The sequence below is a fragment of the Zalophus californianus genome, chromosome 10 (genome assembly GCF_009762305.2).
Source record: "Zalophus californianus isolate mZalCal1 chromosome 10, mZalCal1.pri.v2, whole genome shotgun sequence".
Classification (NCBI taxonomy): Eukaryota; Metazoa; Chordata; class Mammalia; order Carnivora; family Otariidae; genus Zalophus; species Zalophus californianus.
The window spans coordinates 12,402,788-12,430,424 of NC_045604.1; the positions used below are offsets into that span (position 1 = coordinate 12,402,788).

Consider the following 27,637-nt stretch of genomic DNA (forward strand, 5'->3'; position numbering starts at 1 on the left):
GTAGCTGCGGTAGGTTTGTCCTACATCCACCAACGTTCGACCTATTGACGGGAAGGCGGCCAGGTGTTGGACCCGACGAGAGACCTGTTGCTTGATAGCTTTCTGTTGTTACCCTTCAAGTGTCTTTCGTCTATCTTTGTTCCAGGCTTGTCACAGTAAGTTTCTCCCCTGCGAGTCAGGGCAAGACCTTGGGCAGATCTGACTCATTTATTGGTCCCCTAACTCCACCCCTTTGCACAGATACAAGGAGATTACAGGGATTTATGTTTAAAAAAGAAAAAAGTTTGCCTGAGTCAGATTGCCTCTCTAGATGTTCCAATTTCGGACCTAGATTCTTGAGTGTCAACAATTTAATTGTTGATCGGTGCGTTTATTTTCGTCCTCCAGGGTCTTTTCATGGCTATTTATTGTAGAATTAACAAGGCAAACCTAGGCAGTGGGTTCGTTAGTGCACTCAAATTTAGAAACTGCCTTATGTCTGAAATTAAATTTCGTTCAAATAGCACACATTCTTCCTACTGTCTCTCCTACATACTTGTAGCCTTGCTTGCTTTATTCAGGTTTCCCTGAAAATATAATTGCTAGTTTCAAAGATGTGTACATTTTACTCTCAGTAAACTTTTCAAAATCATCCTAAGAGGTTTTAACCACTTTGCATCCTTGCTCACAGTGCTCAGGAGGATGATCCCTCACAGGCTAGCCAACACTGGGCGTTTTTATCTATGCCAGTCTTACACATGAACAATCATCTTTTGCTGTTTTAATTTGCACTTCTTTCATCATTAACGAAACTGAGCATTTCGTGTAATTAATGGCCATTGTTTTTCTTTTAATAGGAATAGCCTATTTGTGTCCTTTGCTCATTTTTCTACTAGATTATTCATCTTTAACATATTGATGTAAAAGCCCTTTACATAACCAAAATTAACTCAGATGTCTGGTACATGATACAAAATTTTTTTCCTCATTTTGTCAATCATCTGCTTTGCTTGTGGTAATTTGATTACATAGATATCTTAATTTTCATTCAGTCAAATTTGTCAATATATTCTTTTATAGATTCTTAGTTTTTCTCATGTTTAAAAGTCCTTTACCAAATTTACAAAATATTTCACACGGTTTTATTCTCATGCTTTTGTGGTTTCTTTCTTTACTTCTAAAATCATGCATTGATCTGGAATGTATATTGATACAAAAATGCAAAACGTTTCCAACATTTTTTTTAAAAAGATTGGCAACTGTTCCCACCATTTTTGCACAATTTCCCTTGTGATTTGAAATACCACCTTTAGTGTGTTTGGATCTACTTCTGGGATTTAATTCTGCCCAGGACTAAACTGTGTAATTACTATAGTTTTATATCATATTTTGATAACTGGTAAGGAGAGTATCTTGGCTCATTGTTCTTTTTCAGAAATTGCTCTGTTATGCTCATATTTTTATTTTTCTAGATGACCTTGAACCTTAGCATCACTTGATTAGGTTTCAAAAGATACAACCTTTGTATTTTGATTGGGAACTCAGTCATTCATTTTATTATGTTATGTTAATCACCATACATTACATCATTAGTTTTTGATGTAGTGTTCCATGATTCATTGTTTGCGTATAACACCCAGTGCTCCATGCAGAACGTGCCCTCTTTAATACCCATCACCAGGCTAATCCATCCTCCCATCCCCCCTCCCCTCTATAACCCTCAGTTTGTTTTTCAGAGTCCATAGTCTCTCATGGTTCATCTCCCCCTCCAATTTCCCCCCCTTCATTCTTCCCCTCCTGCTATCTTCTTTTTTTTTAATATATAATGTATTATTTGCTTCAGAGGTACAGATCTATGATTCAACAGTCTTGCACACTTCACAGTGCTCACCATAGCACATACCCTCCCTAATGTCTATCACCCAGCCACCCCATCCCTCCCACCCCCCACCACTCCAGCAACCCTTAGTTTGTTTCCTGAGATTAAGAATTCCTCATATCAGTGAGGTCATATGATACATGTCTTTCTCTGATTGACTTATTTTGCTCAGCATAATACCCTCCAGTTCCATCCATGTCATTGCAAATGGCAAGATTTCATTCTTTTTGATGGCTGCATAATACTCCATTGTGTGTGTGTGTGTGTGTGTGTGTGTGTGTGTGTGTACACATATACATATATACCACATCTTCTTTATCCATTCATCTGTCGATGGACATCTTGGCTCTTTCCACAATTTGGCTATTGTGGACATTGCTGTTATAAACATCGGGGTGCACCTACCCCTTTGGATCCCAACATTTCAGTCATTCATTTTTAAAAGATTTTATTTATTCATTTGAGAGAGTCTGAGAGAGACAGAGAACAAACAGGGTCGGGGGAGAGGGAAAGAGAGAAGCAGGCTCCTGCTGAGCAGGAAGCCCGATGTGGGACTCCATCCCAGGACCCTGGGATCATGACCTGAGCCGAAGGCAGATGCTTAACTGACTGAGCCATCCAGGCACCCCCATCATTCCTTTTTAGATCCTAATCCTCACGTGCTCACCACCTTTATATTGAATTCAAATTACCTTTCCCAGGCTGTCAAAGGAAATGGATCATTTGATTCCTGTTTTTAATTCTTCAGAACTAGCCCTATTGGCTACTGTAAAGATTTCTTAAAGGATGGGATGTTAGGTTGATAGCCGTAAGTGGCATACAACCTTTTTTCATACTACTTTAAGCCTCAAGCTCTGAATGTTATGAAAAAGAATCTGTAATGTGATTCTGGATTGTATTGGTTATCATATTACATCATCAGGGTCAAAATAAAGTTGCAGAAGCCGTAGGAATTTTTTTGCCCGGAACAGTACCCTGCTGTCTCTTCAGGATAGCCAGTAATGAGGACAGTTATCACAGTAATGGTTAGCCAGTGTGATTTAGTGCTTACCTTGTGCCAGGGATTGTTACAAGTGCTTTACTTGCATTGCTCATTTAATAATTACAACAACCCCATGCTATAGAGACTATTATTAGCTCCATTTTACAGATTGAGGCACAGAGAATTTAAGTGGCTTTCCCAAGTTCATATGGCTAACATACACCAGAGCCAGGGTTTGAACGCTGGCGGTTGGCTCCCGTGCCTATGCCTTTAGCTGCCTTATCCCGTTTTTGAGTAAGCTGTCATAAAGCTGTGTTCACAGAGGGTGGTGCTTTAGGACCCAGAAGATGTAAACCTGGTAGAGAAGGAAGTACTGTGTATATAACCTGAGCTGCTAGACGGAAGTTAGCAACTTGCAGGTAGCTTTTTGGCGGCGGCGGCGGCGGCGGCCTTGCGGGTTCTCCATCAATACAATCTACAAGGTGATTCTCACTTGGGTTCTGGAAGGGGCCGCAATTAAAAAGGCTAACGGGAATCTCTTTTCCAGGTGTGTTTTCATAATATGATTAGATTCATTTTCTTTATTAAGGGCCAAAATTGTATTCATTTGTTGAAAAAATATGTAAGAAAAATATTCGACAAGGAGATAATAATACTTCATTACTAAGTATGTTTGGACCGAAGAAGTATTTCAGAGAAATTGGTAGGAATATTTTATTTGCCAGCTAAAAGTGATTTGCGGGACCTCTTTAAAAATCACTGTTGTTCTTTACCTCAAACCTGTTACATTCTTACGAAACTGGTGTTAGCTTTAAATGGCAGTTCATATAGTACGCATTTTATGAGGAATGTCGTAGAACAAGCCTAAAAGGTTGTCTTTATAAGAAAATACTGTGGATGTGGCAAACATAAAAGAAGTGGTTTAGTCATTTAGGAAGCCTGACAAGGCTGGAATGATTGCTTAATTGGCTGAAATATAAGTGATATCTGTGAAAAGGTACAACACTACCATACAGTGAGGGAAAATGGTCTGCCTTTCACCAATGACATTTTATATAACTTGGGGACTGAATGAGCATTCCAACACATATTAAAATATCCTCAGTAGTTAAGACATTTGGGTAGGACATGATTAGTTGCCTGAAGACTACCTTTTCCACTGTAGAATAAATCAGATATGTAGCTGGTCAGGGATAATAAGGAAGTAGAAGTAAGGTCAACAAAGTGTTTGCTGAATTATTTCTCCTCTTTTCTATTTGAGTGTTAGTAATTTTCATAAGCAGTTTTTTTTTTTTACCTAGCCTGCCAATAAAATGAATCTAGCTGGATTATGATGTAATAAGGTAAAGAGAATTTAAGTACATAGGAATTCATTTTATTTTCATCTTTATTCCAGACAACTACTGGCCACAATTCAATTCTGTTCTCCTTCTGAAGGGTTTCAAACCCTTCACTTGTTTATTGTCTCAATTAATGTTCATAATCCCTGTGACTGGAATTCGGATGAGAGAAAAAAGATGTAAAGAGCTTAAAAGGCACATCAGATCAAATATGCAGTCAGAAATTGGCAGTAGGAAAAAAAAAGAAATTGGTGGTGGAATAATGACTTGCTGAATTGAGGTTCTTAATGTCCCTTCTGTTCTGTATTATGTTCCTTTGTTGAGTTGAAATAATGCTGACCAGATTCGATTGGAGGGCTGAGAGTTTTTGTCATCAGTTGGTTTCCTGTGAGCCCTCTGAGACAGAGAAAAAGTCCAAGAGGTTTGTTAGGGAGTGTTCTTGGGATCACTTACGGGAAATGTGAAGAAGGTAGTGATGCCTGGGGGAGTGGGGAGTTGGGCGTGATGCAGTCTCAGCGAAGGCCTTAGTCAACCAACCCTGTTGGGCATTCAGAAGCTACGGTGACCCAGCAGAGTTGGGGTGGCAGCCCCGTTGGAGTGTGGAGTGGCCTTTAAACCCATCCCCTCTGTTGACCCATTGCAGGTGCAGTGACTTTTCTCAGCAGATAAATTCCCAAAGAAAGGTGGCAGCTAAAAGCCATCTGTTGGTGGCACTCTAAGCAGCTGGGGAAATGTTCTTCAGCCCTGAAGGGAGTCTGGGTGGTACATCCCAGCCTCAAAACAGTCACTAAAATTGCAGGGTTTGAATTTGTATTTTCAAAGAGGAATATACTTTATGCTGAAGGCTGTTTTTCCCATATTTTCCATTGGGCCAGGGGCTATTCTGACACTCATTACTTGTCCAGATGATTGGTCTTCACCCCAATTAGGTGTGTTGCATATTCGCTTTATCTGGCAATTGATGATGATGGTAGTAAATAGCCAGCAGATTAAATTTTATTTAATCTCCAATGGAACATTCATTGGTTTTTAGAAACTTATTGTAATCCCATGCAACCCCTCCTTTTTTTAATTACTCTGTACATATACCCACATCTCTTATGTTATTCATACCCCTCTTGGCTCTTACCAGTTTTATGTTACAGACTTCAGGTTACGATATTTTACCCCTAATCCACCAAAATACTAGCTTGTCCATGGCAGATGTTATAGCTTACATTTTTAGCCCCTGGTGGAATTTCCACAGCCTTTGCAGATATATACATGTACCTCATACGTAAAACTTTTTCACGTGCTCATAGGCCTGCACCAGTTTTCCCCATGCTTCAAAATGTCCCATCTGCAGAAAGAGTGAATACTATAAAATTTATTGAGAGTTAATGCTGAAATGGAGGTTTTTCCAAGTCCCTTAGCAAATGTTTATTAAAGGATCTGTACAGTTAAGTACTCAGTAAATATGTGTTGAATTGAATTCAAGTGACTGAAACCAGTAGTTGGCTTTGAAAGTAACAATGTTTCTCTTAATTTCCCCTTAGGGCTTATCATGGCTTCCAGTCACACCGTGTTGATGCGGCTTGTAGCCTCAGCATATTCTATTGCTCAAAAGGCAGGAACCATAGTCAGACGTGTTATTGCTGAAGGAGACCTGGGTATTGTGGAGAAGGTACTGAAAGTCTCATCTCATTTCATACCAACTTTATTTTTGTTCCTTCACGTTTTAGCTAAAGGATATAATAATCTGGAGACACACTTCAATAGTTGAAATAATTAATGTCTCCCCTGTGGAGATTGCTAGACCCTTAGTTCAAATAGGCTCCATTTCTGTTTTGAAAATGATTCCAGACTTCCTGCATCCAAAACTTTCATGGTTAGGCCTTCTGACTGCTGTCCAGCCCCAGAGCACTGTAACCAAGCTTCATATCCTAAAGTAATCTGTTACAGGCCATTGAGTCCTTAGTGAACTTGACATGTTGGTAAAATCTGGCATATAAATAAGTATTCCTTATAGTCAGAGCTTTAAACTTTTTTCTTCTTCATGGAAAAGAAATACAAGACAAGGTTGTTGTTTTATTTTCCCCCTAGAATGATAATTAAAAACTTAGGTAAATTAAAAAAAAAACTTAGGTAAATTATCAGAAAGATAGTTTATCATGATAGTTGATTCTTTTCGTTTTTGTTTTTTGGGTAAGCTCTACACCCAGCATGGGGCTTGAGCTCACAATGGTGAAATCAGGAGTTGCATGCATGTTCTACTGACTGAGCCAGCCAGGTGCCCCTAGTGATAGTTGATTCTTAAAAGAAAATCCTACTATGCATGTGTTCTAGTTCAAAATATAATTTATTCTACAAGATTTGGTTATCATTTCACGTTGCAATTTTTAAATGTAAGTTTCCATATATTGACTTTTTATCATAACCTTTAAAGAAGATTGTATTATAATTTTGCCCAAGTGAGAAAATTACAGGGTATAAATAACTATTAACATTATAATGATTTATAAATAGAGTTGTTGTTAAGTCAGACATCTATCTAAGGCTGTCAGCAGAAAAAAATGAGGACCAAAAATGAGTAAAAAACAACTTAGTAATAAGTTCAGATAAACTAATTATAGGACATTCAACATAAGTGCTTTTAAAAATTAAGAATAGGGGTGCGTGGGTGGTTTAGTCGGTTAAGCGTCCAACTCTTGATTTCAGCTCATCATGACCTCAGGGTCGTGAGATCGAGTTCCGCATCGGGCTCTGCACTGGATGTGGAGCCTGCTTCTGATTCTCTCCGTCTCCCTCTGCCCCTCTCCTTGCCTCCCCCAGCTAGAAAAAAAAAATAAGAATAAAAATCGGGGTGTGTCTGGCTGACTCAGAAGAGCACTGACTCTTGATCTCAGGGTCATGAGTTCAAGCCCCACACTGGGTGTAGAGATTACTTAAATAAATAAAACTTAAAAAAATAATAGAATGAAAATCACAAGAACAAGTTAAGTAAAACTCATTTCTAATTTTGATAGATTTATGGGCTTAATAGTATAGGAAGTAGATACAATATATCTTGATTTCAGAAAAAAAATTTTCATTGTCAAAAAAAATTCAAGCTATTGATAAATATGGACGTGACATCTCCCATCCCCCATCTTGAACCACTGTTAGGTATATTCATAAGTGGGTGAACAATGTTACCCAAACATTTTAATTCACGATTCACATCAACAAGAAAAAATCATTGGGACAGATCATAGGACTCTGCTTCCAACTCTGTCCTTTTCTCTTTAACCTTTAACTTAAATACAGTTTTAAAAATTCATTGAATGTATCTTCTCAAAAATGTGGAACAGGAGGATATAGAGATCATACTTATCAAATTTATCAATAAAATGAACCTGGAAACAATAGTTAATATATTGGATCACAGAAAAAGTACTCAAAAAGTTACAAACACTAAGAAAAGAGGGCAAAATCCAACAGGATATTATATCAGGAATAATTATAAGTTCCCAAAATATTTGTGTTCAAGTAATAAGTAAATCTGATTTATATTTGTTTAAAAAAGAGGTTTTAGTTGACAACGTACATGCTCAGTGATAAACCAACAATGTAATTCAGCGACTTTCAGAAGGCTACTAATCTTACAGCCTTTTTTTTTTTTAAGATTTTATTTATTTATTTGACAGAGAGAGACACAGCGAGAGAGGGAACACAAACAGGGGGGAGGGAGAGGGAGAAGCAAGCTTCCCGCGGAGCAGGGAGCCCGATGCGGGGCTCGATCCCAGGACCCTGGGGTCATGACCTGAGCCGAAGGCAGACACCTAATGACCGAGCCACCCAGGCGCCCCTCTTATGCACCATTTTTGAGATGAACTGCTTTAAGCAATGGGACTCTAGGATTTGGCTTTCCCTGGGTTGGAGGATAGCTGGTCATCAACTCTTGTAACTGGACCCAGAAGAAGGAACTGGTCGATCTATTAATTTATCAGTACCCCTCTGAAGCTGACAGAGTGCTCCAACAGGAGCCTATAGCTAAGGAGTAATGGAAAAACAGTAATAATCTCCCTGTCCTCTGTATTGGTCAGACACTTCTAGTAATAATCTCCCTGTCCTTTGTACGGGCAGTAATCTCCCTGTCCTCTGTACCTGTCACATACTTAAATGTAATAAATGATAAAAAAGGTAACGATCGCCCTGTCATCTGTACCGGTCAGGCACTTCGAGCCAATAGATAATGGAAAAGGTAACAACTACCCTGTCCTCTGCATGGTCAGGCACTTCTAGGTGATAGATAATGAAAAAGGTAACGCTCTCCCTGTCCTCTGTATGGTCAGGCACTTCTAGGTGATAGATAATGAAAAAGGTAACACTCTCCCTGTCCTCTGCATGGTCAGGCACTTCTAGGTAATAGATAATGAAAAAGGTAACGCTCTCCCTGTCCTCTGCATGGTCAGGCACTTCTAGGTAATCGATAATGAAAAAGGTAACGCTCTCCCTGTCATCTGCATGGTCAGGCACTTCTAGGTAATAGATAATGAAAAAGGTAACGCTCTCCCTGTCCTCTGCATGGTCAGGCACTTCTAGGTAATAGATAATGAAAAAGGTAACGCTCTCCCTGTCCTCTGCATGGTCAGGCACTTCTAGGTAATAGATAATGAAAAAGGTAACGCTCTCCCTGTCCTCTGTATGGTCAGGCACTTCTAGGTGATAGATAATGAAAAAGGTAACGCTCTCCCTGTCCTCTGTATGGTCAGGCACTTCTAGGTAATAGATAATGAAAAAGGTAACGCTCTCCCTGTCCTCTGTATGGTCAGGCACTTCTAGGTAATAGATTATAAAAAAGGTAATGATCACCCTGTCCTCTGTATCAGGCACTTCTAGGTAATAGATAATGAAAAAGGTAACGCTCTCCCTGTCCTCTGCATGGTCAGGCACTTCTAGGTAATAGATAATGAAAAAGGTAACGCTCTCCCTGTCCTCTGTATGGTCAGGCAGTTCTAGGTAATAGATAATGAAAAAGGTAACGCTCTCCCTGTCCTCTGTATGGTCAGGCACTTCTAGGTAATAGATAATGAAAAAGGTAACGCTCTCCCTGTCCTCTGTATGGTCAGGCACTTCTAGGTAATAGATAATGAAAAAGGTAACGCTCTCCCTGTCCTCTGTATGGTCAGGCACTTCTAGGTAATAGATTATAAAAAAGGTAATGATCACCCTGTCCTCTGTATCAGGCACTTCTAGGTAATAGATAATGAAAAAGGTAACGCTCTCCCTGTCCTCTGTATGGTCAGGCACTTCTAGGTAATAGATTATAAAAAAGGTAATGATCACCCTGTCCTCTGTATCAGGCACTTCTAGGTAATAGATAATGAAAAAGGTAACGCTCTCCCTGTCCTCTGTATGGTCAGGCACTTCTAGGTAATAGATAATGAAAAAGGTAACGCTCTCCCTGTCCTCTGCATGGTCAGGCACTTCTAGGTAATAGATAATGAAAAAGGTAACGCTCTCCCTGTCCTCTGTATGGTCAGGCACTTCTAGGTAATAGATTATAAAAAAGGTAATGATCACCCTGTCCTCTGTATCAGGCACTTCTAGGTAATAGATAATGAAAAAGGTAACAAACTTCTAGGTAATAGATTATAAAAAAGGTAATGATCACCCTGTCCTCTGTATCAGGCACTTCTAGGTAATAGATAATGAAAAAGGTAACTAACTTCTAGGTAATAGATTATAAAAAAGGTAATGATCTCCCTGTCCTCTGTATCAGGCACTTCTAGGTAATAGATAATGAAAAAGGTAACGATCTCCCTGTCCTCTCTATTGGTCAGGCACTTTGTTGACACCTCATTTTAAAAGAGGCTGGGCAGAATTAAATTTGTCACACAAAGGATTCAGATGATTCAGTTTCAGTCTGGCACTATGTCAGTAGAAAGAGCAGGAAATATTATCCTGGACAAGGAAAGAATTGGGACAGCTTTCCTCATATACTTTATGGCTGTCAATGTGTCTGCTTTTCTCTAGAGAGTAGTCTCTAGACTTGATTGATACAGAAGTCATCTTCAAATTTAACAATTCTTTTAAGAAGTTTCAACAGGTATTTCTAAAGTACCTATGGTGTGCCAGACACAATTCTTTAGGAAATAAAACAAAAATCTCTGTCTTTGTGGCCCAAAATTCCAGCAGGCTAGTACTTCGCATGTAGGTAACCAGCAGACTTCAGTGTAGCATAAAAGTCTTTGATTTTCATGATCGTTCCTTGTTTCATTAAAAGTATTGTAAAATTTTTACTATTTAAAATAATGCATTCTGTAATTCTACCTAACCAGACGTATATAAATTGCAGCATGTCATAATTCTTTGAAAGCAGACTAACAAAAGAGGTTGTGGCTGTCATTTGCAAGATTTTCCACCGTCTTTTACTGGAATGACTATCTGACATAGGGATTGAGTGAGAATGTTATATATCAAATGTTATTGCTGTTCATTTTCATAGTTTTTATATTTTAGAAATAGGAATTCTTTCTATCATCCTGAGGACCTGTTGAATTATTAGGAAAGTAGATGTTAAGTAGATCAGTAGAAGACTAGTGAGTAGAAGTTATAGAAGGATCCAAATTGGGAATACCTTTCAAACAATTAAAAATAGTTTTTAGCTTTGACTGCCTTGAAAAGTTATGAATTTCCTATCTCTTCATCTTTTTAAGCAAAAGATTGATCTAGAGATCTTATGAAGGGGATTTCTCAAATGGGGGAAAAAGTGCTCTAATAATCTAAAAGCTCCTTTCCAAACTTTAACCACTATAAATTCCATGAGATAAACCAAGCCAGGAAACTAGTTGACTCATTTGGTGTTAAGTTCCATGAATCTAAAAACAGACAGTGCAACTTAAATGACATAGACACTCATGCATTAGGAATCAGAGAACAACTGACTTCAGATTAGTTCTGCTAAAATTTACATTCTTTGTTGCAGACCTGTGCAACAGACCTGCAGACCAAAGCTGACCGATTGGCACAAATGAGCATATGCTCTTCATTGGCACGGAAATTCCCGAAGCTCACAATCATAGGGGAAGAGGTAAGACTTGTCAGGGATGCACTAATTTTTTAACGGGAGCTGTTTCCCATATGGAGTTATAATTGCCACTTAATGACTTCCGTACTACTGTTACTATCTCAAGTGTTACATCTGGTGTTTTAACACCAAAATAATTAGCCTATTCCTTGGACTTGAAGGAAATGTCTGATTATAAAATATTTTAGTCCATTTCTAGGCAGATGTCTCAATTCTTGACCACAGAAGATAGGGTTCCTGTTGTAATAATCAGCATGCAAACTATGAGATGGGCAGAGTTCTAGAATTTTGGAATAAAATGGATTTTGTTGTTTCTGTTGTTTTTTTTTTTTAATTAGGCTTCCTTGCACACTTGTCCAAAGACTATAACACTGAAAGTGAAGTAATTCGCATCTCATGTAATTGAGAGAGAAGTATCTCATGTCAGAACCACTTATTTATTTATTTATTTATTTATTTATTTATTTTGATATTTGAGAGTGTGTTTACTAAGGGCTTAGGATAATAAGGGGCAGGAATCTTATGCTTACAGATAGGTTTTTAATGATTAATTCATGATGAATTATTATACACTGAATCCTGTTGAGGGCGGGTTAGGCATTTAAAGCCATTTAAGTGTTCCCTATGGAAACTAGAGTGAAGTCAGAACTCTTAAGTTTTGTTTGTTTGTTTTTGTTTTTGATTATTTTTTAAATTTAAATTCAATTAATTAACATACATTATTAATTTCAGAGGTAGAGTTCAGTAATTCATTAGTCTTATTAATAACCTGTGTTCATTACATCACATGCCCTCCGTAATGTCCATCACCCAGTTACCCCATCCCCCCACTCCCTCCCCTCCAGCAACCCTCAGGTTGTTTCCTATGATTAAGAGTCTCTTATGGTTTGTCTCCCTCTCTGATTTCATCTTGTTTTATTTTTCCCTCCCTTCCCCTATTATCCTGTTTTGTTTCTTAAATTCCACGTATCAGTGAGATCATATGATAAGTGTCTTTCTCTGATTGACTTATTTTGCTTTGTGTAATACCCTCTAGTTCCATCCACATCATTACAGATGGGGAGATTTCATTCTTTTTGATGACTGAGTAATATTCCATTATATGTATATACTACATCTTTTTTAATCCATTCATCTGGCGATGGACATCTGCAGAGCCACTTATTTAAATAAGTTTATAACACTTAGATTTTTTTTTAGAAAAACTGTTCAGGATAATGAAGATGGAATTTTTTTTGTAGTCAACTTTGATGAACTATATGTGGTCATTTTTGCAATTTTAGTCAGTGTGCTTTATTTTTTGACTCAGGGTAAGCTCTTAACATAAATGGGAAACAGGAAGGCCTGGTGAACTCTGATGTTGCATTTCTTCTGTTACTAAGACGAAGGGTGCTCTGTGAATACCAAACAACTTCAGTAACCATCAGCGTTATTTGCTTTAGGATCTGCCTTTTGAAGAAGTGGACCAAGAGCTCATTGAAGATGGTCAGTGGGAGGAGATACTGCAGCAGCCGTGCCCATCCCAGTACAGTGCTGTTAAAGAAGAGGATGTATGAGCCATATGATTATTTAAGTCTTTGTTAGCCTTCATGTTTGTGCTCTAGTAAATAAAATTTGCCTGTAAGGTCGAAAAGCTGGTAGACATAAAATAGGGGCCCCTAGGAACTTGAAATCTTTCAGGGCCAGCACAGAAGTGTCAGGCGACCATATGGGAATGTGTGACCTGTTAATATAGGGTTCTGTTCCTCATCCTATCAGTTTCTTCTCTACTCTAAAACTATTACTAAAAATACTTCTAGGGAGAACATCTAATTTGTTAGTAGGTTTGGTAGTACAACATTTCGTTGGTAATTGAGGCCGGAAAGCTGTGAGATAGGTCGCTGCCTTATGTTTGGAAGGCTATAAAACTCACCTCGCTTCCTTTATAAAGTTGTTTAAATCTGTAGCTTCAGATAACTATGCTAATTCTTCAGTTGTTGAGGTTTGATTGACTTAACACACATTCATCAGTACCTAATGTGAGTAGGGCACTTTGCTCTGAGGGAGGGGGGACACAAAGACAGTGAGATGTGGTGTCTTCTGGGAGAAGGGGGCTTCATTCACAGATTCATGCCAAGCACTGTAATTCTGGTGGGTCTGCATATCCTGAATCATGTTGAAGTCCTAAGTTGAAGGGATTTCTTTTTCTGTCTACTGTCGGTTTATAAACCGTTCATTTTTCTTGGCTGGATATAAACGGTGTCCTTAAGTTAAAATTAGACCGTCATTATTTTTTTTTTTAAAAAAATCAGCATTTATATGTCAGAGTGAGTAGCAGCCACACACTGTTTAAAAACATTTTTGATGCCACTTTAAAGTTTTCCCTGTACCACCACCTAGACCTCAGTGTGTTCATAGCATTGTGTTTAGTGTTCAGGTGACAGTAAATGGATGAGTGAAGCATTTCCTATTTAAAATTCTTAGATCAGACTTTTCTCTAATTTAAATGGACTTTTCCCATGATTACAAAACAGTAAGGTTTTTTACTATCACAAAACTGATGATATTAGCTTAAGCAATTCAAAATATAACTTCAAAAATGAAAAAAAAAGGTGTTTTTAATCTACTTAAACCTATTTTTTAAATGTCGTATGCTTAATTTGGATATTTCCCTTTTTTTAGCTTGTGGTGTGGGTTGATCCTCTGGATGGTACCAAGGAATATACTGAAGGTTGGTATCTCTTTGGTATTTGTTTTTGATAGCAATGGGTCTAGTATGTGATACTTAGTTGGAAATACTTAGTAGTTCATCTGCTGCGTGACAACCCAGTATCATATTTTATGTCTATGCCCTGAAGCTGTATTTATGCTTATCCACGCTATTATTGTATATCAGTGATTGTCAAGACAGAGAGGGAGAAAATTCAGTCCCTTCAAATACCACCCCCTGACCCTCTACCAGTGCCATGATTCTAATGTCCCCCAGGTGGGAATAACTGACCCAAAGCCAGGGTTACCAAAGGGACCACGCTGAACCCCCAGCTCCATTGGGGGAGAGAACAAGGAAAAGCCCAGGTGTGCTTGCTCTACTACCACGCCCTCCCCTGCCAGGTCCACACACCTCCCCCCCGCGCCCCCCACCCTCGCCATCTGTGAGCTGCCTTCTCACTCACAGCTTCACCTTTAAAGATGAGTTTGGGAACACGGTACAATATTTCTCCTTTCTGAAATTGCCTAAGATGAGAAAAATTAGAAAGCAACACATTAAAATAAAATTGGCAGCATTAAAGTAAAAAGACCAGGCTCAGAGCCAGAGTTTTAGGTTTTAGGAGCAGACCATATATAAGCTTAGAGTTTTATTTTTGAAACTGAGATCTACATAGGTTTTCTTATATTGGTTCTCCGCTTCATGACTTAAAAACAAGATTTCTCGTAATCATTAGAAAAAACTCTACTTGGGTGAGACATATCTGTAATGAGTCAGTCACACAGTATGTATGCACGTGTATGTATATGTATGTGTATGCAGTAAAATGTCACTATAAATCCATTAAGAAATAGGAAAGCTCTAGACAGCCTAGTATATATAAGAACACCCAGATAGATTGTTTAGATCTTGACCCCCACCTCCAGAGATTTTGATTCACTAGCTCTGGGAAGGACCCTGAGAATCAATACTAACATTATGCCAGTTAAGGGGTGCCTGGCTGGCTCAGTCAGTAGAGCGTGCAACTCTCAATCTCAGGGTCGTGAGTTTGAGCCCCATGTTGGGTGTGGAGCATACTTTAAAAAAAAAATTATGCCAGTTAATTCCAATGCTGCTTGGTAATCCGTAGACTGCACTTTGAGAAACCTTACCTTAGAGACTTGCAATGCAGGTCTAGACAATAATCCTGGAGTAGAGAGTGATCCAGCAGGCAGCAGTGACATGGAAGGTGGCGGAGGGACCCAGGAATCTAACAGTAATGGCTGCAGAGTTATGGCTGGCTTTTTCAGTAGGTATACAGACAGTACTAATGAGCCCGTGTCTGTCGATTCAGTTAAGTAACCAAAGATCCTACGTCTGACTCTGGCCAGCCATCTCTTATAATTTGTGCATTTTGCCAGAAGTAGGACTGATCATGGATGAATCATTACAGATTTCTTTCCTTTATTCCAAAAATAGCTTGGAGCAATTGATGTGCCGATGATAAGTCATAATATGAGCAAGTTATATCATTGATCTTCTTGATACTCATTTCTTCTTCACAGGTCTTCTTGACAATGTGACAGTCCTTATTGGAATTGCTTATGAAGGAAAAGCCATAGCAGGAGTTATTAACCAGCCATATTACAACTACCAGGTATTATTATAAATGATACAAAAATATTTCATTAGATAAGTAAGTAGAGTGTTACATGATTCCTGATGTTATCTAACCCAGTTGTTTACAACTTCATTGCCCGTACAATTACTGGGGAGGTCTACAAAATACAGCTTCCCAGATCGTACCGCAGACCTGTTGAATCAGAACCTCTCAGGGCATTGATACCAGGAATGTATATGTATGTATCTGTGTGTATGCAGACACACCGTATGTATTATGTGTGTGTATATATATATATATATATTTTATGTATGCCTCATGATTCAAATGCAGAAGTTTGGGAATTACTGAATTACTGATATGGTTCTTGATGAGCTTGGTCATTGAGACACCTGAATTGCAAGTGGTTCTTGAAGCATATTGAAGAAATGAACCATTTCAACCAAGAAAAGATGCTAGCCATGTTGTCTTCCAGGTAATACTACATAGCGCCTAAATTGTAGTCAGCATTGATAACAGAGCTAGATATGTTCTTGTACTCAGTTCTCTTATTTTGTCTCTCTAATCTGCTCTGACTTTCTATTATACTCCAAACAAACTGTCTTCCTTAGAAGCAAGAGACTAATGTAATTCCAAAGCAGAAATATACCATGAAATCTCATTAAATGTTAAAGGAAATTGTTGCAGTAAAATATTTGAGGTATTTACATTAATGTGATCTTGATAGAACTTTGGAGAATCAAAGTCACCAGAGTGGGGACTATTACTACTGAATTTCTAATTTGAGTTAAGAGCAGGATTAATCTCTGCTTCTAAGATAAATTTGTTTTTCATGTGTACGATTATAACTTTATTTATAATCCTGTGCTTCTTAAAATCATTTAGCAAAAATAGTGCATTATTAGGAAAGTCTCCCATATTGAATTGCTTAAGTGTCGTGAATTCTTTTAATATGACTTTAACATTTATACAGCATTATATGCAGACACAAATTTGTGGTTTTTATGTAAACTTTAAAGTAAGTTAATACCATTACTTAAAAGAGGGGCATTTAGTTCATAGATAATGTTGTAATGTATGGCACTTTTCATCAGATCACAGTGCTTAGGGGTTATTAATACTTTCCCTCACTTCTTTCTGAGATTAGAAACATTGTATTCGTTTTCCACAGAAAAATGAAAAGCAGAGGTTAAGGGAACACAGGAATGAAGCAAAGGTGAGAAAAATAGCTCTAGTGGGGTTTTGGCCCCACTAGTAGGTAGAAAAGAGGCAGGTGACTTGTGGTACTCCAGGTGGCCATTGTCCGTCCCATGTCCCAGCTCACTTCCTCCTGTTTGCTTCTTCCATCGCTGCCTCTCCCTTGACCACAGTTCCTCTGCACTCTCTTTTTCCTCTCGTCCTCTACTCTTTTATGCCTTAAAATTTGTTGCGACAAGTGGAAAAGTTGCCCGGTTCCGTTGATGGTATTCAAGGCTGGAGATTTAATTTTAAGTAATCCTCAGTATAAGTATAATAATAATAGCTACAATTTGTCATGAGCTTACTGTATGCTGCCAGACTCAAGGGATTCACATGCATGATCTCATTTAATACACACCACAGTCCTTTAAGGAAACTTTGTTCCTGTTTTAAAGAAGAGGAAACTGAGGCAAGTAACTTGCCCCCAGACCACTCAGTTTGTCATTGACAGATCTGGAGATTGAAAGCCAGGTCCAGGGGTGCCTGGGTGGCTCGGTGGATTAAGTGTCCGACTCTTGATTTCAGCTCAGGTTATGATCTTGGGGTCCTGAGATCGAGCCCCAAGTCGGGCTCTGCACTCAATGCAGAGTCTGCTTGGGATTCTTTCTCTCTCTCTCCCTCTGCCACTCCCCTGCACTTGCTCGCTTTCTCTCTCTGAATAAATGAATAAATAAAATCTTTAAAAAAGAAAGAAAGAAAGAAAGAAACCCAGGTCCAGGCCCTTAGCAAATACTCTATAGTGCTTTCTTGAGCCAGATGAAAGACTTCTAACAATTCAAACTTTAGTATTCTAACAGATATTGAAGCTGGTGGGCACTTAAAAGAAACAGTGTGGCTTAGTGCAAGGAAACCTAATCTGCCTATATGTCTATGTCGGAGATAGCTTCTTAACCACTATGAATCGTAATGAACCATTATGAAATAAGATGACAATGTTAGCCTTTCTCACCCCCGAGAAAGCTGGTGTGGTGCTCTGAAGGAGAGAGAGACAGAGAGACGAGGAGCACAGCAGAGGGCTGGCTGGCGGCCTTCCCTCCCCACGGTGCCAGATCCCCTGGTCACATCTCTTTGTCTACATACTCACGGAGGGACTGTGACATCTTAGGAACCAGAATACCTGTGTCCACTCTTTAGTATGCTTTCCTTTCCTTTTCAGAATAACTGGAGAGCTGAATTAATAGATAGGTTCCTTGAAAGCGTGACCTGTATCTCAGCAATCAAGAGAAAGCCCAATGGGCACCAGAGCCCATCTGTACTTTTCAGGTTCTAAGACTCTCCTGTAGTGTAGACTTGATGGTGAACACAGGAAGCACATGAACATATGTTGAACGCCCAGTGCTTGTTCTTTGGTTCCTCTGTTGTCCCATTTGCAGGGCGAGCTGTGAGCAGACAGCCTTCAGCTGGCCGCCTCTTCAAGGATTGCCTTACCTGTAAAGAGCTGGAAGGCCCCGTGGTGTGCCCTTTCTCAAGGCAGTCCGTTTCCCCTGACTGGTTATTGCACGAGTATAAGTGCCTGGTATTTCCTTCTGATTTTTATAACCCTGAAGGGCAGTTCTAGATTCAGAGCTCTCCATCGGGCCAGCTGAGGCTGTTGGTGGATCTGCATGACAGCTCCGTCTCCCTCTGCCCACTCATGCTTCCCTCCCTCCTAAGGGTACTCTGTAATAAATACTCTCCCTATCTCAGAGTCTGCTTCCTAGGAAATCCAGCCTGCAACATAAGCATATTTCACTGCTGCAGCAGCCAGGGTACTCCAGGGTACTGTTAGTGGGCAAATAAGATGATGTGTTTGAAAGCATTTTTTTTTAATTTTTTTAAAGATTTTATTTATTTTTATGAGAGAGAGAGAGAGAGAGAGCGTGCGAGACGAATGAGCAAAAGCGGGAAGGAGGAGCAGAGGGAGAGGCAGGCTCCCCACTGAGCAGGGAGCCCGATGTGGGACTCAGTCCCAGCACCCTGGGATCATGACCTGAGCCGTAGGCAGATGCTTAACCCACTGAGCCACCCAGGCACCCTGTTGGAAAGCATTTTAACAAGGAAAATGGGGCAGTATAGTTTAGTGATGAAGAATATTGGTTTTGAATACAGATGAGCCTGAGTTTGGTTATGATCTTCCTGGAGTCCTTGGGCAGATTACTTCAATGATTCCAAATCTCATTTTTCTCATCTGGAAAACAAGGATGATAATACGTACTTCATGGAGTTATTTGGGGATTAAATGAGATAATACATGTAGGGCACTTAGTATAGTGCCTGGTACTTGCTTGGTATTCGGTAAAATATATGTTTGCGTGTCTGCAATATATGTTTACTATATTAATATAATGGTGTTTCGATGACTGTGTTAATCATTTTATGCATCAGGTTATGTTTTTCTATTTGAACTGTATAGTTTTAACAGTGTTTTGGAAAATTCTTTGAACGCTGCAAAGGAAAATATAGATGCTAAGGTTGCATTGTCATTGCCCTTTTACCACCACAATTGTCAGTAAAATCTTTAACCCTGACCCCATTTTCCATGGCTACTCTTCAGTATCAGCCTATTCAGTTGCCCTGTCTCTATAGCAGCAAAATACATTATTGCCATTATCTATTCCCATAGTAACAAGATCCTTGTTTCTTGGATAATGAAAAGTAGCAATCAATACATGGTGTTTCATTTCCTGGGGACTTCAGTACCTTTTGCAAACAGCTGTTTGCAAAAACAATAATGAGATCAGTGGCTGATTCAGAAAGAGACGGGAATCAGTATATGATGTTTCCTTTCCTGAGGACTTTCAGGAATAACCATCAGTTCCCTTCAGTAGCTCTCAAATCCAGTTATTAACCCAAACAACAAGAGAATACTCAGTTGATTATCTCAGGAAAATTTCATGGTGGATGATATTGTTCTTGTTCTTTATTACATTACATTGTCATATTTTTATTTAAAAAAAAATAATGGTGCTAACCTAAAGCGATATTCTATGTATGGCTGACATTTTTCTCCAGATGCTTACAAACTTTGCTGTTGTTTCTCTCACTTACATAGGCAGGACCAGATGCTGTGTTGGGGAGGACAATCTGGGGAGTTTTAGGTTTAGGTGCCTTTGGGTTTCAGCTGAAAGAGGTGCCTGCTGGGAAACACATCATCACAACGACCCGCTCCCATAACAACAAGTTGGTGACTGACTGTGTCACGGCCATGAACCCCGATGATGTGCTGCGAGTGGGAGGAGCAGGAAATAAGGTATGAACACATCTGCATTTCCCGAAATGTGAAATAAGAGCTGGGGAGAAGGAATTAGAGGTTGTAATTGACCATTGAAAGCACATTTCAGCAACATTTGAATTTTTTTAAAATGTTACGGTTCAAGTCTTTTTATCTGAGAGAGTTCTGTGCTAATAGAAGTCATTAGGAGAAGATCTTGTGCCTCTTGCCAGCCCTCGTATTCTCGAGGACCCTCTTGGGTTACTTCCTAGACCTTTCTTCTGCGGACCCTAAGGATGGGCCTGCCTCCCCTTCCTGGATACTTCCCCCATTCTTTCACCTAGGCTTCCATCCTTCTGAGAAAATTGTGAAACAGAACAGAGTTGGATCTGCATCCCTAGCCCTGATCTCTTCTCGTCCGATTGCCCCCTGGATCTCATCATGATGATATACTTCAGATATCTCAAATTCAGCATGCCCAATTGGATCTCTTCCGTTTTTCTTCCTGCCCCTACGTGCCTTCCTCCTATTTCCTATCTGCTTAATGGAACTACCATTTTCCTGATTGTTCCCACCAGACTCCTGAAAGTCACCCTAGACTCCTTCCTTCCTCATATCCTGTCTGTATCTTCTTAATTCCTTCCTGTCTCCTCTTGTCCATCTCAACTGCCCCCACCCTAATAGGTTTCAATTCATCATCCCTCACCCAGACTTTCCAGTGGTTTCCAAGTGGTCTGTCTGTTCAGTCCCAGTCCTCATAAAGCAGTTAAAAATGCAAAACTTACTGTATATCACTTCCTTGCCCCACATCCTTGGATAACTCCCTGCACAACAATTTAAAATCTAAGCCTGTGAGAATGGATGTAAATTCCTCTATATTTTGGCTCTTGAACACACCCCAGCCTTATCTCGTGCCGTCCCCCAGCTCAGACCCTGGTGATGCTGGATCGGCTGTAGTCCCCGATGTATGTGCATTTCACACTTGTACGCCCGGCCCGGGGAAGGCAAATAGTAAATACTTACTGAACTGAGTGGAATTCATTTTTCTTCACCTACCCTTTGGAAGCAATAATCAACTATTTTTAGATTTTCCAAAAGCATTTACTGGTAAGAGGATGAAAATGAGAGTTTAAAAATAACAGTAGTTGGGGGGGGAATCAAAAACATTTCAAAGTAAAAAATGTATTCTTGGTATTCACTAAATATAAATAGTGACAGGCGTGATTTTTCTTAGCCCTTACTTTTATAACCGTAAAAATCCCACTTGGTCTTGTATTCCCAAGGGACACCATCCTCCTTAGGAAAGAAGTCCCCACCCTACACATCCCCCACCTTTTCTCCTATAAAAAGACCTTGTTGGGCAGTTATTAACCTTTTTTATGTCGAGGACTTCTTGAAGAGTCTCATAAAGGCTACAGCCCTTCTTCCCTTAAGAAAATATACCCGAAATAGTTCTTGGTACATAATAAGACTTGACGCACATTTGTTAAATGAAAGAAAAACCTTTTATATAAAAGTCTACGGCAAGGCTTAATTGTTTGATGGTGTTTCTGAAGAGTACTAAGAAGAGTAATTCGTTACATTGCATTCCCTGAGCTTTTCCTCCTTTCAGTCTGCTCTCTTCATCTGAATATTTGAAGTCTGAATTTTACAGTACTGATTATTTCATCGTATAACCAAAAAATAAGCAAATGACTCGTGAAAGCCTGATAGCAGGTTACTCTTTAGAGTCATGCAGTTTCTATCAGTGACCTCAGTTTTGTTTGAGAATTATAGGAGTTATTAAGATGACAATTTAAAAATTAATATTTTAGGAGTAGAAACAATAATATGTAGTAGGACTCCAAAGACTTAAGAAACTACTTGTTAGGGGCGCCTGGGTGGCTCAGTTGGTTAAGCGACTGCCTTCGGCTCAGGTCATGATCCTGGAGTCCCGGGATCGAGTCCCACATCGGGCTCCCTGCTCAGCGGGGAGTCTGCTTCTCCCTCTGACCCTCTTCCCTCTCGTGCTCTCTATCTTTCATTCTCTCTCAAATAAATAAATAAAATCTTTAAAAAAAAAAAAAAAAGAAACTACTTGTTAGCCTAGTCGGCATTGCATATGTGTTAGGACTTACTGCAGTTTATACAATAGAGAACTACTTGATGTTCCTCTATCCTTTATATAATCTACAAGATTAAAAATCTTCCATTTGTCTACGATATACGGGTATATTGCTTTTACAGTAAGAAAAAAACCAACATAATAAAAAAAAACTTTGTTTAAGTAGGACTATGAAGACTATTCCGATCTCTTCCTTGTAGCTTATTTAACCACTTCCCCCGCCCTCAGGTCACTATATGATTCTATATTCTATAGTATTCTGTATATTTCTCGATAATACTCTTGTCCTTTCAACCTGCTAAAAGCCTTCACCTAAGTTGAGTCTGACAGAGGAATGGATGAAATATACTTGATAGAAAAAGCGATTTCTCTTATTCTTCAATCTTTTCATGGCCTGGGGATAATTATCATCTCCAACCCTACAGATTATTCAGCTGATTGAAGGCAAAGCCTCTGCGTACGTATTTGCGAGTCCTGGATGTAAGAAGTGGGATACTTGTGCTCCAGAAGTCATTTTACATGCTGTGGGAGGTCAGTCCCTTTTATTTTGGGGAATTACAGGTGTTATAGTTTTTATATGATGCTATGACAGAATCTTTCAGTATTACTTTACCTAGGTTCTGAGGATATAAAAGTTCGAAGGAATCCTAGACATTAGCCGGTCCAACCCCTGCATTTCCGAAGTGAGAACGTCGATTTTTCGGCAAATTCATTTTCTTTAGTTATTGTTTATCTTTTGGATTTCAAGCTACATATAGTTGGTTTAATTAAACCCTTATTGATTTGTGGCTTTAATGCTTCTAGGGTTGTTTTTTTTTTCCTTGAAAAGTAAAATGTTCATCACCATTGTCTTCATCTCACTTAGTTTCATTTAAGCCAATACTGGTAAATGTTTCAGTACTAGTGCTTAAGATCATGGAGTTAGAATTTTTTTTAATCTGACTGAAAAAATATTATGAATATATGCATAGTAAGATGATTTTTCAATTTCCATTAAATAACGGTTTACTTCTCTTAAACAAAACACTTGATTTTTGTTCTATCCTTTCTCCTAATATATTATCCATATCATATCTCGTCAGCATATTACATGACAAGAGAGTTAAATTCATCACAATCCCATTTCATTAGGATGCTAAATGAAACTGTAGTGTAACACAATTATATTTGATGAGCATATTTCACTTAAACTCTTAATAAAGTCTTAATATTCAGTGGTAGAATGAAGAAAACACTTTTGAAAACGGGAATGGTAGTAATGGAGTAGACCAACAGGAAAAGTAATCACCTCAGGAAAAGGGAAATTAATTGATGCCAAGAAATATGAATTAAAAATGCCAAATGAAATTAATTTTAATCAGGGAGAAAAAATAATTTTCTATCTTTCAGTTAGTCACAATTCTATAGTTTAAGTTCAAGGGAATTAAAACTTAAACCTTTATAGTTGCTCATTATTTTTCCTATCTTATCCAGAATTAATTTATATTATAGCATGGGGAAGTAAGAGGCCCTTAAAAATAACTAGAAACATAACCATCTGGCCAGCCGCTAACGTTGTATCGATGTTTCTTCTGTAGGCAAGCTAACTGATATCCATGGAAATGCCCTTCAGTATAACAAGGAGGTGAAGCACATGAACTCCGCAGGCGTCCTTGCCACGCTGCGCAATTACGACTACTATGCAAGTCGAGTTCCAGAATCTGTGAAAAATGCACTTGTGCCTTAGAGGAAAATCTCATTTACTTAGCAAGAAGAAGGACACTTGACTCTCAGAATAATATACGTTAAAATGAATTGGATGGAATTATTAGAATTCCATTTTTACTTTATTCATTGTTGATCGGTGATTTATATTTAGTTACTTAGGAATAGAAAAAGCAATTAAAGACTTTCTTGATTAATTAATCACCCAGGCCAATTGTGAGATCGGAAGGATTTATAAAGTAAGTGTGTTACAGTTCTTTTCCCCCTTGTATTTGGAGGAATGAAAGGAAGGTTTAGTTTCAACTTGCTATTCTGGTCGGTTGTTCAATCAACATTCCTGTTATTGTGAATAGGTTTCTTAGGGCACAGAATCACAAGTTGTTACCTGAATCTCATTCTTGTTTTTCACAATAATTTTAAGTTTTCCTTACTCCAGTTATGAATATCGTGTCGTGTATGTTGATGAAACAGATTTATGGGGAAAGCTTCTTTGTAATAAATTATTTAATTCTAGCTTTTTATGTTCTTTACCACCTTTTAACATTTTTAAGTAGTATTTGAACATGACATATTCTCTACTGTGGACATTACTTTATTCTTATGGCAGCGTCATTCTACTGTATAACTGTGGCAAGTTAGGGACTTACCTTAGTTCTTTCCAAGGAGAGATTATAACATAAGCTATCAAAAATATTCTGACATTCTGCCTAGATTTTTCTTTTTTGGGTATCTTTCCGGTGCTTTTAAATAAATTTCTCTGTTACTGGATTAGGCAAGTCGTCTAAATTAATGGTTCTCAAACCCAACTACATATTAGAATCACCCAGGAGGCTTTTCAGGAACACAGTCATAGGCTCATCCCAGCAATTTTGATGCTGTATATTTTAAGGAAGTTCGATAATCATTGAAGTTTAGATAATATCTTCAGAACATCCGTAACCTAGCCTGAAGAGGTCTTTGTGGCTTTGATATCTTTGATGACTCCAGTCTCTTGGGACTCTCAGCGATTTTCTTCTTCCCTCTTCTAGCCACTCCTACTTGGTCTCCTTTCTTGGTTTTTCCCTTCGCTTAAATGCCAACACTCACCAAGATTCTGCTCTAGGTTCCCTTTACTTTCTCAGTAGATGATCTAATCCATGCATATGGCTTCTGTTTGCTCTTATTCCAAAATCTTTATCTAGTTTAGACCTCACAGGGGTGCCTGGCTGGCTCAGTCAGTAAAGCGTGTGACTCTTCATCTTGGAGTTGTGAGTTCAAGCCCCACCTTGGGTGTAGAGCTTACTTTAAACAAAACAAAACAAAAAACTTCTCAGATTCTAGGTTGCCATGCCCAAGAGCCTGCTTTGGTGTCTCACAGGTGTCTGTGAATTATTATATCTACAAAGCTCTTCATTCTTTCCCATCCCTCCTTAAATTATTTTACAAATCCTCAAGGTGATCCTAATAACTGGCCAAATGTGGAAATCACTTCCTAAATCCATTTACTTCCCTCTGAACAGAATTCCCTATCTATAAAGAGGGGACTAAACCTAATAGAAAAAAAAAAACCCAAGTGCAATGTGAGAATAACTTTGAAGGCATTTTCTATAGGTTCCTATTTAAAAATGAGTTATCCAAGAGGCATATTTGGAAGTCGACATTCTGTCTTCATTCACATTGCCTGTACATTAATTTACACCCTCACACTCCTTTATTTCTTCCACACATCACTGTGATGCCTTCCTGACTAATCTGCCTGCCTGCACTGTAACTCCTCTCCCTTCCACTCATTGTATCCTCCAGGGTGATTTTTCACAAAATTGAATCTAATCGTGCCACTCTCTTTTTTTAAAAACTTTTTTTTTTTTAAAGATTTTATTTATTCATTCATGAGAGAGAGAGAGAGAGAGAGAGAGAGAGGCAGAGGGAGAAGCAGGCTCCCAAGGAGCAGGGAGCTCGATGCGGGACTTGATCCCAGGACCCTGGGATCATGACCTGAGCCGAAGGCAGACGCTTAACCAGCTGAGCCACCCAGGCGCCCCGTGCCCCTCTCTTACTTAAAATCTTTCAAGGCTTCCTACTGCCTTCAGGATAAAATACAAGTTTCTTGTCACACCATGTGACCCTCTAATGTCATGGCTTTTTCCTTCTCCAGCCTCAACTCTGATCACAAACTTATATCCAGCCAGCCATGCTCAACCCTTTAAAGTTTCCCCCCAAATACCATGCTTTCTCTCACCATGGCTTCCATTCACTCTTTCAACAAATAATATTTTGAGCACGTGCTATATGTTAGTCACTGCTCTAGGTACTAAGCGTTTAGTGGTGGATGTAACACTGGCGTAAGTCTGTTCTTCTGTTGAGCTCATATTCTTGTGAAGCAAATTAGATAAGGAACAAGTAAATGAAATTATTTAGCTTCTGGTAAAGCTGCAGGGGAAATCAATTAGGAAGATTAGCTAGAAAGCAACAGGGTTAGGATGGGGGGCTGGAGGAGGATCTCCTTTATTTTTTTAAGATTTTATTTGAGAGAGAGAGCATGAGCAGGGGGAAGGGCAGAGGGAGAGGGAGAAGCTCTGTTCTCAATTCTGATTTTTCACTGCCTTAGTTTAGGCCTTCATCTTTAATTTTCTCTCATATAGACTGTTGTAATCACATCTTTTTTTTTTCTTTTTAAAGATTTTGTTTATTTATTTGACAGAGGGACACAGCGAGAGAGGGAACCACAAGCAGGGGGAGTGGGAGAAGGAAAAGCAGGCTTCCCGTGGAGCGGGGAGCCCGATGCAGGGCTCGATCCCGGCACCCTGGGATCATGACCTGAGCCGAACGCAGACGCTTAACAACTGAGCCACCCAGGCGCCCCTGTTGTAATCATATCTTAACTGGTCTCTCTGCCACCTTTTCTGCACACCCCAATCCATCTGCCATATTGCAGTGGTCCTTGTAAAATGCAATCCTAATCATCTCTCTCAGCCTCACTTAAAAGTCTTCACTGATTTCCTATCACAGGATAAAATCTGACTCCTCAGAACTCTTGATAATTTAGTGTCTGCCTACATTCTAGCCTTGTAATCTCTCATTGCAAAATATTTTACATTCTGACAGTAATGAACTGGCGAGTTTTCTAAATACACACAGCTTCATGACTCCAGGCTTTAGCTCATGTTCTCCCTTTGAACTTTTTTTCCATCCCCTACATATGTCATCCTTTACTATATTCTCCTCCCTCCCCAACTCACCATGGATAATCATTTTCCATCCTCTGAGCTACATTTGTACTTTGTGCAAACTTTCATTTATTCATTTGCCTTTTGTTGATTTTTTCTTTTGCTGTGCAAAAAAACTTTTTATTTTGATGTAGTTCCAATAGTTTATTTTTTCTTTTATTTCCCTTGCCTCAGGAGACATATCTAGAAAAATGTGGTTACAGCTAATGTTAGAGAAATTATTGCCTGTGTTCTCTTCTAGGATTTTTATGGTTTCAGGTCTTACATTTAGATTTAATCCATTTTGAGTTTATTTTTGTATATGGTGTGAGAAAGGGGTCCAATTTCATTCTTTTACATGTAGCTGTCCAGTTTTCCCAACACCATTTATTAAAAAGATTTGTATATTCTTGCATATACAAGGATTGTATATTCTTGCCTTCTTTCTCATAGATTAATTGACCATAATTATAAGTATAGGTTTATTTCTGAGTTCTCTATCTTGGAATCGTTACAATCTTAATAGGAGTCAACAGTTTAATGTGACTGTAAAGAGTTAATGTGGTATACTTTAACAGCATTGTGATGGGCAAAATAAAAGAAACAGTGCTTCTGCTTGCACTCTGCCCTGATCACACCACACCCAGAACATTTTGTTCAGTTATGAGGATCACATTTTAAAAGGCACATTGAGTAAC

The 27,637-nt window shown here is 38.9% G+C and overlaps 1 protein-coding gene across 3 annotated transcripts; it reads left to right on the forward strand.

The window, feature by feature from the left end:
• Nucleotides 1-24,267, forward strand: BPNT1 (3'(2'), 5'-bisphosphate nucleotidase 1). Of its 3 annotated transcripts, none has more exons than XM_027613447.2 (9): nucleotides 1-155; nucleotides 5,716-5,843; nucleotides 11,130-11,234; nucleotides 12,674-12,781; nucleotides 13,893-13,941; nucleotides 15,462-15,553; nucleotides 19,788-19,985; nucleotides 22,476-22,581; nucleotides 23,628-24,267. In XM_027613447.2, exons 2-9 carry the CDS (start codon nucleotides 5,724-5,726, stop codon nucleotides 23,774-23,776), a joined length of 927 nt encoding a protein of 308 aa, XP_027469248.1. In that variant the 5' UTR covers nucleotides 1-155; nucleotides 5,716-5,723; the 3' UTR covers nucleotides 23,777-24,267. The 3 variants fall into 3 exon arrangements, with proteins under 3 accessions (XP_027469248.1, XP_027469250.1, XP_027469249.1); XM_027613449.2 differs by lacking the exon at nucleotides 1-155 and adding an exon at nucleotides 3,173-3,322; XM_027613448.2 differs by lacking the exon at nucleotides 1-155 and adding an exon at nucleotides 3,237-3,387.
• The last annotated feature ends 3,370 nt before the right edge of the window (nucleotides 24,268-27,637 follow it).

Coding starts and splice junctions, on each gene's coding strand:
- BPNT1 (XM_027613447.2), top strand. CDS start 5,724: ATGGCTTCCAGTCACACCGTGTTGATGCGGCTTGTAGCCTCAGCATAT. Junction 15,554..19,787: donor AGCCATATTACAACTACCAG/GTATTATTATAA, acceptor TCACTTACATAG/GCAGGACCAGATGCTGTGTT. Junction 19,986..22,475: donor TGGGAGGAGCAGGAAATAAG/GTATGAACACAT, acceptor CCAACCCTACAG/ATTATTCAGCTGATTGAAGG.